General features: G+C 37.2%; 1 protein-coding gene across 1 annotated transcript; it reads right to left on the reverse strand.

Moving 5' to 3' along the window:
* Positions 1 to 2,416: 2,416 nt before the first annotated feature.
* LOC103777923 (RING finger protein 175-like) lies at positions 2,417 to 14,755 on the reverse strand (the record flags this gene model as incomplete). The annotated part of the gene is given in 9 exon segments (XM_008945487.1): positions 2,417 to 2,528; positions 3,361 to 3,439; positions 3,441 to 3,512; positions 4,173 to 4,281; positions 5,908 to 5,956; positions 5,959 to 6,015; positions 6,939 to 7,077; positions 13,723 to 13,864; positions 14,721 to 14,755. Coding segments are annotated over 9 exon segments (794 nt in total), but the record flags the coding sequence as incomplete, so codon positions are not given.
* Positions 14,756 to 15,036: the final 281 nt, after the last annotated feature.

Raw genomic sequence — 15,036 nt, forward strand, 5'->3', positions numbered from 1 at the left:
TTAAAAGCCTTCACATGGAAATGCTTACAGGATTTAGCTGTATCTGTGATGAGATCATGTCCAAGTTAGTGGTTTTATTGTTGTTTTTTGATCTTGGGCATCTACTGTGTATAAAATCTCTGTTCAGGCACCTCTATATTGGTAACTGAATTGGCACATTGGAAGCTAGTTACCTGTCATGTTGCTTCTTTTAAGAAGTTCTTGTCCACACGGTCAAAGTGTCAATGAGAGCAGAAGTAACAGTGTAACATAAATGAACTATTTAATTACATGCACTTTTGCATATATTAATACAGGCAAAACACATTATAAAAATTATTAACTTTTCTACCACATCTAAGCAAATAAAGCCACTCCCTATGTAATTAAGATTAGCTTTCTTTAATTTATCTACATTTAATTGCATCTTTTCCTATTTTTAGCATCTAAACCTTACCTTCATCCATAGATGGCTTCACACAATCTCTGCTTTATTCTCATATATATATGCATTAAACTGTAAATTAACTTAATATATATCTCTGATTTCTAGCAACAGTGTAAAGGTTCTTAAAATACTGACCATATTTTGTCTGAGTTCAAAAGCTGCTTCAGCTAGGGTAATTACCTTTTAAAGACCAGATTCTCTGATTCCTAAGCAGAACTGCCTGTTCTTGCATAAACACACTGGATTTCAGCTCCTCACAGTGTGGCCAGGGTAGTATAGATGTCAAACAATCTGAGGCTAAGCAGTAATATTTAGGCATCCATTTTGATCTGGTCGGTTTGTTTGGGTTTCGGAGCGTGTTGGTTTTTTTTGTTGTTTGGTTTAGTTTTTGGGGAGGTTGTTTTATTTTTAAAAAGGCAATAGCAACATATGGAATTGGTGGTTATGGTCATAGGGGTCATCCTCCTATGTTTGAGAAGCTGGTTATTGGAAGTTGGGCCTTCTGAGCATGGTGGCATGTAAGTGAGCATATAGGCTTATCTGACTACCAAGCATACCATGAATGTTGCCTTGGTTAGAACTTTCAGTAGATGACCGCTGCAAGATGTACAAGTTACAATACATCTCTTGGAAGAGGTGAGAGGAAGAAAAGCTAATGGTAATCTTGTATTATCTTACATTAACCAAGTGAACAAACTATTTGCGTGTCATTCTTTCAGATTTTGCTGTATGCAAAGCCATTATTTGACTTAAAATTCTTTTTATATGCTACACAATTTTCTGTAGTCAAAATTTCAAATAGAAGCAAATACAAATGTATTTAATAATGAAACAAACACAAAATGGTTTGTGTTTTTTTTTTTTTTTCCTCCTTTTTTTTTAGGGGATATTCATTGTAAGAAATAAATTTTATTTTGTTTTTTTAACCCTAGTAGAATCTTCCCATTAAAGGCAGAAATTCCTTTTAATTCTTCCTTTGAGAAAATGAAAAAAAATGCTTTAATAGCATTCTGTACAGTCTTGCTGTATTAAAAGAAACCCTACTATCCTGAAAAAGGGTGTCTGGCATACCAAAACTCAACTAACTGCTGTTTTCTCTAGTCCTTTAAAATTTAGTCCAGAATATGCATATTATTGTAGACAGGTAAATATCCAACACTTGCATTCTAACTAATAATCTGAGTCCTATTTTAGACCAAGTGAGTAATAAATGTCTTTGACAATGTCTGTAATGATTGTCAAACCACCATTAGCAAAGCCAGTCCAAGAGTTGCCCATACAATACGTTTGCATTCCCACATAATCTGTTGTTAAGGAAACTGGAGAGAAAATGCAACAAGGGGTAAATGTGGTGTTTTTCTCAGTGTACATCAAGGAAGAAGTAGTGGGTTAAAATTTTGAAATGCCTTCTTTTCAACTCTTCTAATTTCTTTCCTTTTTTATAGGGATAAGGTTAAAATTAAACATCTCCCCCACATATGGTTAAAGTAGGCTTAAAAATTAAGCCAGACTTTGCTTCCACTCAAGCACGTTTCTAGAGATGCACTAGCAGATCTTCAACTATTATTTCATCTGTTAAAGGAAAAAAATGTTAACTAAGTACTAAGAGAAGGGGGAAAAAACAGCACTTGCTCTTAAAGTAGATGATATCAATTTTGTTATTTCATTAGAGAGCTAAATCCACTGCACGGTCTTTCTAAAACTGTGATTTACATTCTTTAAAATGTTTCTCTCATTATAAAAATGATTTCCGGATGTTTTAAAATCAAGAAGGAAAATATATATGCATTTTTCTTTTCCTAGTTTGCTTGGGCTCTTAGATATGATAAAGGCAAACAGAACTATCATCTTCCCGAAATAGAATTATTCCTTAATAATAATTAGTTTTCCATTTATTTAATGTGGCCATCTCATCCCACTAATGCAGATCAAAACACAAGTTAATAAGTAATCAGGCTACAGTTTAGAAAATCCAAATCAAAAGCACACTTGTTAGGGAGAGGATATGGGTTACTTAACATCCTCTTCAAATCAACTTTCTCAGGGCAATATGGGCAAGTCTGGTTCTTGCCAACAATGCACTAGTCATGGATGCAGGATTGCATGAAACCTGGTATTAGGCATATTGTTAAGGAATCTTTCAAATATAAACAAGGCCCAGTGCTTACAACTGCAAACCTAGTCAAACCATCAACAGGTAATTTTAATGACCAATGATGGACACCACCTTGTTTTATAACTAAGCAGTTTCAAATCACTTGAAATATCTAGAATATTTAGAACTATTTTCAAATTGAATCCAATATCCTGAACATCCAGGCTGTTATTCATATTTTCCAGCTCACAAGAAGCCAGGGTACTTTTACGAACTGCAGAAGACGGGATGATTAGTAACATTGTTCCAGCACCTATGCAATTTCTTTTGGTTTAGTTTCTAGAATGCAAAATGCTGAATTGTTTCTTACCCCCAAACATGAGACACTGGTTCCTCTATCAGGCTGTAGGATATCTATGTGCCATCATTTGAGAAGGGCTCCACAACTGTCTCAAAATGACCCAGCAAACAGCCCCAGGCACAGCTGGAGGAAACCCTCTGCAGTACAGAGGAGCTTGAACGGGCAGACCTTTCAGCTTGGCTGGTCTGACATACTGCCAGAAACAGCCACACAGGCTGTACACAAAGTACCTGGGAGGTGGCTTTAGGCCTGAAACTGTAAAATTATGGCCACTCTTGCATCAGTTTGCCTGTCAAAAATCTGCACGGCCTCCACTTGTATCACAGAATGGAAATACATTTTCATGGTCCTATTTTTGCTTTTGTGCTATGTTGTTTCTGAATGTGGTTTTTGCTCCTTTTTTCCTCAGCACTTATTGCCATTATTATTATTTTTTAATATAGCATAAAAGAGGAGAAAACATCAGTTACATAATTACATGGAATGGATATGCATGATTACAGGACAGCTGGTAGGTATTTTCAATGATCCCTTTTTCATTTATATTTGCAAAAAAATTTCTGCCCACAGATGGAGCAGATGCCATTGGACATTGTCATTCTTTTTGGTATGCCACTGATATTGTAAAACTGTCAAGATCAAGTTTACAGGAAAAAAAGAAGCGAAAGAACCACAAAATATTTGCCTAGAGTCAAAGATGCATAAACACATTTTAAATGCCATCAAAGATAAAAACAGCATGGAGAGGACTACAGTTGTCTTAGTTTCCTAGTGCTAGGATGCACAGTTACCAAAACATAATTAAAATCTTATTGCTGATGCAAGAACTTTAACAACCTTCTGCTTCATTTTAAGCAACGGGGACATAAGAGAGTTGTGCTGAGATAATCACCTTATTCGGGAAGGGAGCATAAGAGCTATAAAAAGGAAAGGGCAAGAAGATTCTTTCACAGACTTTGGTGAAGTGAGAAGCTTGTCTTTCTATGGCAATTAGGAAATTTATGTAGTCTCTTGTACATAGGGACTCTCCCCTTGAAAACCCTGAATCAGCCCCTGGCATGTCACTGACTACTGCTTCATGAAGGCTAGTCTTCTAATCAGAAGACTGACAAGTGAGTTCAAAAGTTTGTCTGTGGCACAAGAACAGCTCTCCTTAAGGAAAGGTGAGGTTAGCTTACTCCAAGAATATCCAGTGGAGCTTATTCTTACAAACTCAGGGGCACAATAGATTTAAGAGCTAATTCCAGTCCTTGCAAGTGGTATTTAGGATGATGATCCTCAGCACTTACACCCATGTAGTCAGAACAAATGTCTGCAAAGTCTCTTCCTGTCACTCCATAGTACAGTCTGTAAAAAAGTCGTGTCACAGCAAAATCCACGGATTCATCAGGCTGGATTCTGTCATAAAACCACAGAAGAGTACACAGGTGAGTCTGTTCTTGACGAAACCCCCAGAATACAATACCAACAAGATTTTAACTCTAGCTAGCTCCTGCTTCCTTCAACCTTCAGGTTTAGATTCATTTTCTTTTGCAACAGCAGACACCCTCATACTTGCAATACCAATATGCTTGATAGCAAGTTATGCTGAAATTAAGCTATGAATTGCTTTTGCAGCCACAGCTACTTAGCTCTGTTAGAGGAGGGCCAAGCTGACACTTTTTCTTATAGAAAGAGACTTTGCTTAGAGTCTCATTATACAGAAAAATTAATTAGATATATTTCACTGTTTTGAAGAAGCAACAAGATCAGCCAAATCTCGGTAAGACGTAAGATGCCAGTCAAAGAAGTATTAAGTTTCTGTAGCTGAAAGAGCCCACTGTCCTCCTGACACAAATTCCTCAGAATGAAATCTTTACTAAATTGCAGCAAGCAGTATTTAACCCTCTATGCTTAAAAAACCCCAAGCCAATACTGTCTGCAAAAATGGATGTTAACATCTTTTGTCACCTGAGACTGTATGTGTAACAGGTCTTGGGAGACTGAAACCTGGAGGTTTTACTCATTGCTAAATACTCACCAAACTGGAGGTTCTCAACATTAAAAAGGATTTGTCATTTCTGTGGCAACAGGGCACAAAGTAAGAACCTTTAAAATAAAGCTAACAAATTTTGTAGTTATACCTTTAAAATGCACTGATGGGGGAATATAGCTGGTTGACGTACTAAAGGTCAAGAGTATTGATACTCAAGACTTAAGTTTCTGCTAAGAATTTTCAATCAGAGATACATACTATTGGGTTCATCAACTATACAATGTATGGGTAACAAACCTGACACTGATTTTTGTATGTACAGTATCTCCAAAACTACCAAGAAATGTTTGACTTAGAGCCGATGCATTTTGTAGTGGATCTACATGCTTTTGTGGAATCCCTGGAATTTCTAGGCAAAGTCAAACAGTCAGCACAGTAGCTCTGACAGAAACCCTGGGCAAACATAAAGAAAATTCAAATTCTACCCAGGCAAAAATTCTACTTGGATTAAGAGGTTTGAGAATCATCTGGACATACTGTATTGTCTGTGGCAATAGTCAAAACAAAAAAAGAGGAGAACCCCCTAGCAACATTATAGACTGGTAGAGCAGGAAATCATAATTATGAGAAAAAAATACTACGTGTTCTTAATATGAATGTGCTTATCTATTTTTATCCTTTACGTCAAGCTTTTTTATGTCACATTTCCTTCAGGTACACAAATGAAGGACTGAGGATTAACTCAGAAGTTCAATTAGAGGATTAAATGAGTAAATACACTGGCTGTAAGAAGTTAAAGGTTTTTTCCCCTCCTTTCTTCACACCACAAACACAAGTTGTAAAATGACTAAGTATCAAACTTCAGACCAACTATGCAATAATGAAAGTCAAAAAGAGAATCTACAACTACACAACGTAAAATGGGTTTCATATGTTGAGGTGGGTGGTGAAGAGACTGGCCTGGACCAATTTCACTGCAAACAAAGTAAAATCTATCAAATAGCAAATCTTAACAGTTGCCAACCTCAATTTTACCTAAAGACACCTACCTAAAGAATAAATTAAATCCAAAGATGATAAGCATTATAGCTAGATAACAATTCCAATTGCATAATTCATTTTATAGACCTGGAGGAGGAACCATTTGGAGAAACCACCTTTTCTATGGATAAGAGGGAAAAAAGCTCAACACCTTGCATATTTTGCAGGGTGGAACAAAATGACATGTCTATAGCTTCTACTGAAGTATTCACTTAAATTTAATAGGAGTTTTACACTTGTACATTTCTCCCTTACTTAAACCTGAATAAAATATATAAGGGGGAGAGGAGGGGGAAACAAAACTGAAAACCTTTTTGCTTTGCTTCAGTCTTCACAAGAAATGGTAATTGTGAACAGATTGCTAATGTAATTATAGTTAACACCTGGGAATTGTGAGGGAGGAAGACGTAGGCCAGAACAGGAGAAGAACAGGTAAAAATCAACTGAGGTAGGTTAGATATAGTCAAGACAGTATACCACCAATTAAATTTATCCCAGATACCTGTTAGCAGATGCAATCTCTGAACCATTAATTGTCTTTGTGAGCCCAGGGGGAAGAGGCAGAGTTTCAGAAGACTGGAGAAGGAATAATGCAGACCTCTCTTTAGGGAGGCAGAAGAGACTCTAAGGAATAAATTCAGACTATTTTGTATGTATACCAAATGGAGCTCTTCAGGCTTAATGACACCTGGGATGACTACTGATTGTAAGTCTGCAGAACATAAAACCAAGACGGAACTGACGAAATGAGTTTAATTTTTACTCTTATTTAATTCTTTTTCATTTGCATGTCATATAAAACATTGATAAACACTGGTTTAGAGGAACTTACTCATACCGCAGTTGGAAGATTCCTTCAAATTCAGCTCCTAATGGCTCTTTTTGTAATCTGTGAACATTATGAAAAAGTACAGGTTTGTTCCAGGGACACTCGTATTTATTCTTCTTCTTCTACAAGTTTTCTTTAAGAAAAAAATACAAAAAAAAAAAAACCCACCCCAAACCCAAGGCAAAACCAATTTTAAAAAAAAGGACATACTGTGGTTCTTTTGGGTTGCTCTGAAAGTGATGTAACTGGTAATAACTAAGAGCATTCCCCACATGGACAGGGATCTCCACCAGTAAAGTCTAACGGTGAAATAAAAAAGAACAACCCACATCTGCAGCAGTGTGACTAACTTGGCAAAACAGAGACAGTCATCTCAAAGCAGTGACATTTTATCATTCTAGTTTGCATGGTTATGTTTTATTAACAGATTGCAAAACTGTAAAACTCATACAAAAACATGTGACTTGAACAGTACCCAACACAGGAGGGCCTTTGGTTCTAGAATAACCATGTTAGTGTGCTTTTAATCAGTAATTCCAGTGTGGTAAATGGATATAACACTGAGATAACACTCACTAGACCCCCACATTCTATACTCAAAAAACCGAAATTGTCTCTCGCTAGAATTAGTGCTACTGAAAAAAACATTAAGTCTTGTATTCTAAATCAAATTTTATATGGTGACCACAGGGCTAAAGACTTGGGAGCAAGCTTTCTGAAACTAGTAGAGGTAATTTTGCCTTTAATCCTTAGAGCTGCTCTTAAACGCTTTCAGAAAGGCACATTTTGCGGCATTAATTTGGGATGGTGCTGAGTTACATAACCACACTGCTGAAGTTTTTTCTTAAAAACTCTTCCTACAGCAAGACAAAAATCTGTGACTTAAACTTTTAAACTTTTTTTTTTTCCTAAATGCAATTATATCAAATGCAATATGTATATTTGCTTGAATTGTCCATAGTGAGGTAATATTCTACTTCTTTTCCAATAAGCAAACATTTGAAACCCACTGGACTCAAAAGCCCTGTAATGTCAGTTCTCTCCCTGATCATGTTAAAAAGCCATGGATTTAGGATTGTGAAAGCTTGATGATGACAAAGGTACAGCAAGATTGACTTTAATAAGTGTTAATAAGATTCACTTCAGCACAGTCTGCTGCTTGTGAACATAAAAATGACACAACTCCTTCCATGGCACACAGCCTTTCTGGCATGCCACAGGTCAGTGGTCCCTACACATCCCTGACTCTGGAATCTAAGGTCTTCTGGCCTTTACCAGAAGCCACCAAAGGCTCCCTGTCACCTGCCTGCCTTGCTGCTGTGCAATGTGACAGTAATGCCAATGTGCTTATGGGCTGTGAGTTGCTTTTTTTTCCTCAGTAGACTGAAAGGCAAGTCTGAATTTAAGTACCAAAGCCAAAACTGCATGGGCACATATCTTCAGTAAATTAGCTTCTAGTACAAACCTATAACAGAACTTTGTTATCATGTTAGCTTCAAAATGAAATGCTAATTAATTTAAAAAATGTTATCACAACCCCTCAGGTGATGATATCAGATCAGTTGGTATATACTGTTTGCAGCAATTGTTTCAAATTTTCTTATTGATTTTTATGTCTTTCAGATTGTTAATTTTAATACTATTAGCCTCTATATGAAATGCATGAGTATTTTGTCATGTAAATGAGGACAAAGATAGGAATTGAGTCATACAGATGAGACTCTCAGTATTGATTTATTATTAATACTTAGAAGTTCACCATATGGACAATTCCATAAAATAATACATCTGCATTGCTGCTAAATGGAAGCTTTAACATCTGGATCATATTACTCCAAATATTCCTCATCCACCCATCATAGCAAGAGGAATTTCCTGACAAATCAGATTGCTGCCCAAAGGTAAAATGTTTTTCTCATTACTGTACTTTAAACGAGCTCAAAAAGACCTAGCAGTGAAGTCAGCATCAGCGTCATAGACAACTTTTCCATTTTCTAATTATGCAGATTAAATAGGTCATACAAGCACCAACTGAAAAACCTTCATCTGTCCTCTGCTTCCCTCACAACGCTCCCCTCGCTCTGAGTGGGTAAGAATGCCTATCACCAGCAAAGTCAACAGAAGAACATGAATCCACTGTGCTTTCCATCTTACAGCATATGGTGAAACTGCATGCATAAAGAAAATAACTGTGTAATATTTAGATTTATTGTGAGAGACTGACCTTACTAGAACTTGTTAACTTGGCAATGCAGGCTAGTTGGCTCTCTAAAATTCTAGTTTCTTTTGATGTAGACATATTCAAGTAGTCAAAAACATATGCATGGAAGAAATAATAAATCAGCTGTTTGTTTGGGCTTTTTTAAAAGTTTAAATGAATATGCTTATACTTGATAGTACATTGGAAATTGGCAGGGATTTCTATACTAAGTAAATCCACTAACCTTCTTCTCAAGATTTGCCTCGGATATAGAAATCAATGCCATCATAACTATGCTGCTTCATTTTTCAACTATATTCCAAAGTAAGTTCATTTCTATAGTAAGTAAATCCTCTAACCTTCTTCTCAAGATTTGCCTCATACTTAGATATAGAAATCAATGCCATCATAACTATGCTGCTTCATTTTTCAACTATATTCCAAAGTAAGTTCTCATTACAGGACTGCCACATGATAAAAGGGGTAAAATCAGAAAAAGGGACAACCACCTTCGGGACCAGAAGTAAGGCTTTTGTGTTTGAGAGTGTTCTAAGACCATGATAAATCTACCTTTCTGTCTTAGATATTTTCAGATTTCTATTACACCGGGGAAGAACAACTTTGTCCACTTATATCTGTTTAATTTTCACCAATGGACAGCTTCCAACGGCAAGCAAATTACATTATAAGAATCAACCGAGTACCTGATAGTCAGAATTTCCTTTGGGAAAATGCAGAGTCATAACACTAATAAGATTTTTGTTTGTTTTTTTCTCTTCTTCCTTCGTTCCCCATTTGATATGCTAGACTTGTGCCTTTATGTTGAAAAAAAAATGGACAGGATAGTCTAGGACAGGATAGGAGTGTTTTTTGAAGGGTGGTAATTCTCTGACCAGCACTCTTTGCCACCCCACGCCCCAGAGCTCATAATACAGTTGCAAACACATAACTGCCTGCATCTCACTGAGTTAGACAAGTGCAAAACTTGTGAGTGAAATGGAGGCATGAGAACACTGTCTGAACACAGATGGAAACCTACTGAAAATAAAGCTTGTACAATGTGAATTAGCAGAACAGGTGCTCCATGTTTATTTTTTTTTTTTTAAATCTCAAACAACAACTACAAAATTCTCTAAAATAACTGAGAAATTATTTTTTTTCTCTCTAAGCTGCTTCCTTCCTGGGGAAGTTAACCCCAAACTGTCAGATACCATCTAGAAGAAAAAGCACAACTGTCAGTAGCCTACACTTTATTCCAGGCCAAGACTTACTAGAAAAACCCTCTTCCTTATTTTTGCCCTACCTACCCCACCTCTGTGCTAGGGTTACATCCACCTTACTTTATATGTAGCCACCTGATGAAGAGCAATCTCTTCTCTTTTGCCAAAACTATCCACAGCTGAGCCTTGGTTGCTTTGCTGTAACATTTTTTGCTCTTGCCTCTTTGAAATAGGAGTCTTTCACAGCATGCCTTTTTTTTTTTTTCTTTGGGAGACGTTTTACATTCTTGACAGGCCTGGATAAGACTTTTTTTGGAAGGTACAGGCTGTTGCTGTTTCCCTTGCATCTAGTAAGTAGTCACTGCTTTTCAGATTTTGTTCTTTTTGAGCAAGCTAATGAATGCCCTTTCCATTTAGGGCTGATTTTATGCTCCCTTTGACCTTCATTTCCCTTTTCTTTCAAAAAGAAAACGAAGTTTGCTTTTTTATATTTGGAAAGGACTTTGAAGAGGGGGGAAGAAGCAGGAGAAGGAAGTCAATCCTTTGCTTTATTTCTACCAACAGGACATTGTAGTTCTTTCTGAGGTCTTACTGTGTCTGAGAATAGCATGAGCATCTAGAGCAGGGATGCATGCATGCAAACGTCCACTGTGGCCTCAGAGAATCAGACAGAAATTTTGTCAGCTCATGATGCCTTCCAAGCCATGATGTGCAGTGGAAAGCTGGCTACTTGTTTCACTGATTTCTTGGGATAGAAAACAGAAAAGAAAGAAGCTTTTTTTATCACAGAAAAGAAGTCTTAGTTTTATCCCTCCCACTGAAAATAATGTATTTTTTATGTCTTTGTCTGATTTCCCTTCTCCTTTCCTCCTAAAGATGCAAGCATGATGTTACAAGTAGGGGAAAGTGTTTGGTTTCTTTTCTTTAGTATTAAACACTGTTGTGCATAACCTGCATGTGAACTGTACAGACATAAAAGAGGCAGTCAAAAGCTGAGTAGCAAGTAAGAGAAATGTGTAAGCAGGCAAAAGTAGAGGGCTGTTTTCAGTGAGCATGTGGTTGTTTTGCAAATTTTGACTTATTTAAAAGTTTCCTACCAAATCAAACAAAAATTATATGCACATGAACACAAGCATAATAATTGCCACCTGGAAGAACTGTAAACGCAGAAGTCTAGACTTGCCTGTACTCAGGGAAGTAGTAGATTTCTTTTTTGTTATTGTTTATTTTTATGTCAAATGGACAATTTCCTGTATGCATTAACTAAGTTGTTTAAATCCTAAATGCAACCATCTTTACAATTTCTGCTCCTAAATCAGGTTTCCTTATCTGATGCAACAATATGTACTAGGGTTTTTTCATCTATCTGGTGTAAGGATCTCATGAAACATTCAACTTTACATCTTCATGTTTGTCCTATTTGCTAATCTTCCAAACACAGTTGATCAGATTTTGGAAGTTACTATACTGGTAGGAGAATATATTACTTTCCCAACTAAATAGGATGTGAAGCAGAACTGCCAAAACTCAGTGCAAAGTGAATTTCAACTTCTGCTGCTACTATTTTTACTGAAAAAGGCTCTGCTTCAGTTCCTCTTTTACTGGAGAAGGAGGAGGCTTTACTGCTGACACAGACATACACTGAGAAGTGAGGTCCCAGTGTCTTGGTACAGATGTTCTCTTATTTTAAAATGTACTGCAAAACCACAAAAAATATCACCGAAGTCTTATTAAAATGTTGCATTTGTACTGGAGCCTACCTAAATTACACTAAATGCATTTAAAAGGGTGCTTTTTTTTTTTGCCCTTTTTTTTTTCTCTTCTATATTGGCTATATCAGTTCATAGGTATGTCTGGCTGGCTCCTGTAAACTAATAGTTGGGGATGAAGCTCTAATTGCTGAAAACTAACATACACTAGTGATAGGACTGTAACAAGTGTAGGCTATTGGCATTTTTGACAGAGGATAAGTCTATGTAGTACACCTTAGCTAACTTTAAACACCGCTAAGGAGGACAATGCCAAAGCAACACGAAGTGCATACTGCTTAGACTCCCACAGGCTTTCCTAGGTAGACAGGGACTTCCCAGCTACTCATCACTGTATGCATACTTACAGTTCAAGCATGTTTCATCACCAGTTTCATGCAAAATATTTTCAATGGAAAAGAAAGATGTGGGCAGTCTGAGTAACTTCAGTCGCTTCAGTGTTACGTTCTTTATTTTAAATGTCTGTTGAAATCGCTTAGGCAATAATTGCTAGGAAAGATAATACTTGAAAAGTGCTGAACTGAGATGCCTACATGAACATAAAATGACTGAATCATATAACAGAACTGGTCTAGTAGAGAGTTAGATAACGTAATGTTAAAGAAGTGTCATATAGGATTATCCTATATATGCTCAGATATTGTGTGCACTTGGTGTTAGGCGTGTGTGTTTGTAAAAACAGAGAGTGAAACGAAGCTGAAATCCTCAATGAACTGTGCTTCCTGTGACTTTATTCAACCCTTCAGCTGTATACATGTTGCCATGACAAACATTTCATCACTGTTCTTAGCTCTGTTAAGTGTAGCTGAAGAGCCTGTTTCACAATCTCTGTATAGCATTTTTATGCCACTGTGAAACTCCACTAACAGTAAAGCTGTCATAGATCAGACTGGTTTTATACCCTGCACTAAAATGGTTCCTGTAAATTGTATCAAGGTTTCATCCTTCAGTGTTTAACAGACCTGTCAAGTCAGAGGGTAAGATGCTTCAGAGTCCAAGGAGCAATTGCCAAGAGATAAAGTATTGATCAGGACAGTTATTGATATCACTGCTATTAAGAAGTTCAGTTAGCAAAAACCAGATAGCTTAGGACACTCATCAGCTGATGAAGATAGAAAAGCTAAGAAGCTGCTTGTGTGCTCAAAGTTCTGCCTGTCTGAAATGTCTGTATAATCCCCACTGGTTTTTTAACACTTACTTAAAACTCACACTGCTTTTTAAGGAGTGGCCCTTTCTGAGACACCTAACTTTTTTTAACCTAATGAATAGGGAGGTCAGATGTGGCTATCATGTCACTCTAGTTTTCTCAGGTTTGCAGAGAAGTTTGTGGTAGGGGAGAGGAAGTAAGCTGAAGCACCATAAGCACTGGTTTTAGCACCTTAACCACAAGACAAGCTTTTTCTCTCACAAGGCATGTGTGTAAGTAACTTGATGAATGGGGCCTTGGATTCTCTCAGTAAACCCTCTGTAGGATTACTTTAGCTAGATAAGCGTAGTCGCTTTGCTCTCCTATCTAGTCTATTATTAGGCAGCTGTTTGAAAACTCAAAGCTTTTTCCTAAAAGACTGATTACATCATCAGTATGTATACACAGGAAATAAAATTGTTTTTATTGTTTTTTCTTCCTGCATAAAAGCTATTTTTCACCTCACCAAAAGCCATAGCTTGCCACTTTCCACAGAGGCTGTTGTATTGCTAGATGTAAACCCTTGAGAGTGTGTCATGACTCCCAGCTTTTACCTGAGAAAGGTGATGTCTTAACCATTATAGCTCCAAAACTTCTGTCTTTCTGGCAAGATTCTCACATTGTATGATTGATGATGTCTTTGCTTCCACTGAACAAGCAAAATCTGGGCAACAATCAAAGCTGGAATGAGAACAAGAACCATCTCCGCATGTGTTAATTCACAGCCATGGTGCTTCACATGTATCTTCTGATGTTGCAGCCTGAAAAGAAAATATGCATGCTGTTAAAAAAAGTCTAGATTGACTTCTTGTGCCTACAGGTGACAGTAAGCCTATATATGAGAGATGCTTTGTAAGGAAATAAGCATGAAGACATAGGGTAACAAACTAGATGAGGATACTTGATCTTTGTAACTGGAACTATTATCCTGAAAAACAAAATGTAAAGTAATGGGATGAGAGTTGTTGTCTTTTCTTTTTCTAGTAACTCAATCCTGAGCATAAATATAACCACAAATAGATAACGCTTATGAATCTTAAGCAGACGTTTCATAATCACAGATTTGAGTCCTGCATAATCTTGTAGCCCAAGGTAAATGCAAACTCAGGAGAGGGTGATGCACTTGGTGTCCCTCAGGTCACAGTCGAGGGTGCCCCCTTATGGGCAGTGTACCGATGGCCAGGCATGCTCCTGGGGCATGCCTGTAGCTGGAGATGGTGTAATTAATGCACATCCTAAGAAAAAGGAAGACAGCAACAGGGAGAGAACAAGATTTTCCTCTCCACCCTCCCCTGAAGAAGGCATTAAAACGATGATTATGATTTCTTTATACCAGACTTGCAAGGACAGGAAGAGTTATATTTTTTTTGTACCTAAAGAAAAACATTGTACCACAACAGCAATCTCCATAATGATTGCCGTAAAGCTGTTCCCTATTTTGTTTTACTGGGGAACTGAATAAACTGACAGAATAAAAAGTTCCAGTAAAAGCTTTCAAGAAAAGAAAATTCTTTACTAACTACACTTCTGTGAACAAATGTTTAAGGTTTCTGGTATTGCTATAAACGTATGATTCATTTAACAAAACATTTGCAAGCAATATGTAAATTAACATACTTCCATTGTTCCTCTGTTGATAATAAATCATTTTCCTGAAACACATTCAAAACAAGTAGTATAACTTCACTGTGAACAATAGCCAGATGGGTTTTCTTCTCTTAAACCTCACCACCCCTTCTGTCCCGTGAGCTGCTGAATGTGTTGGCACGTTCCCTCTGTCGCTTTTGCCTGGAAGCTGCTTAGGAACCTGCAGCTGGGCTGAGGATGGTGGCCACACAATTTCGATGGCTGCTGTAGGTGCAGCTGATGAATCCCCTCAGGGTGACTGGCCAATGGGGCTGATGGTGTACTCCAGAGCACTACAGTTATCATG

This window comes from Merops nubicus, unplaced genomic scaffold (assembly GCF_000691845.1).
Source record: "Merops nubicus isolate BGI_N331 unplaced genomic scaffold, ASM69184v1 scaffold3038, whole genome shotgun sequence".
NCBI classification, from domain to species: domain Eukaryota; kingdom Metazoa; phylum Chordata; class Aves; order Coraciiformes; family Meropidae; genus Merops; species Merops nubicus.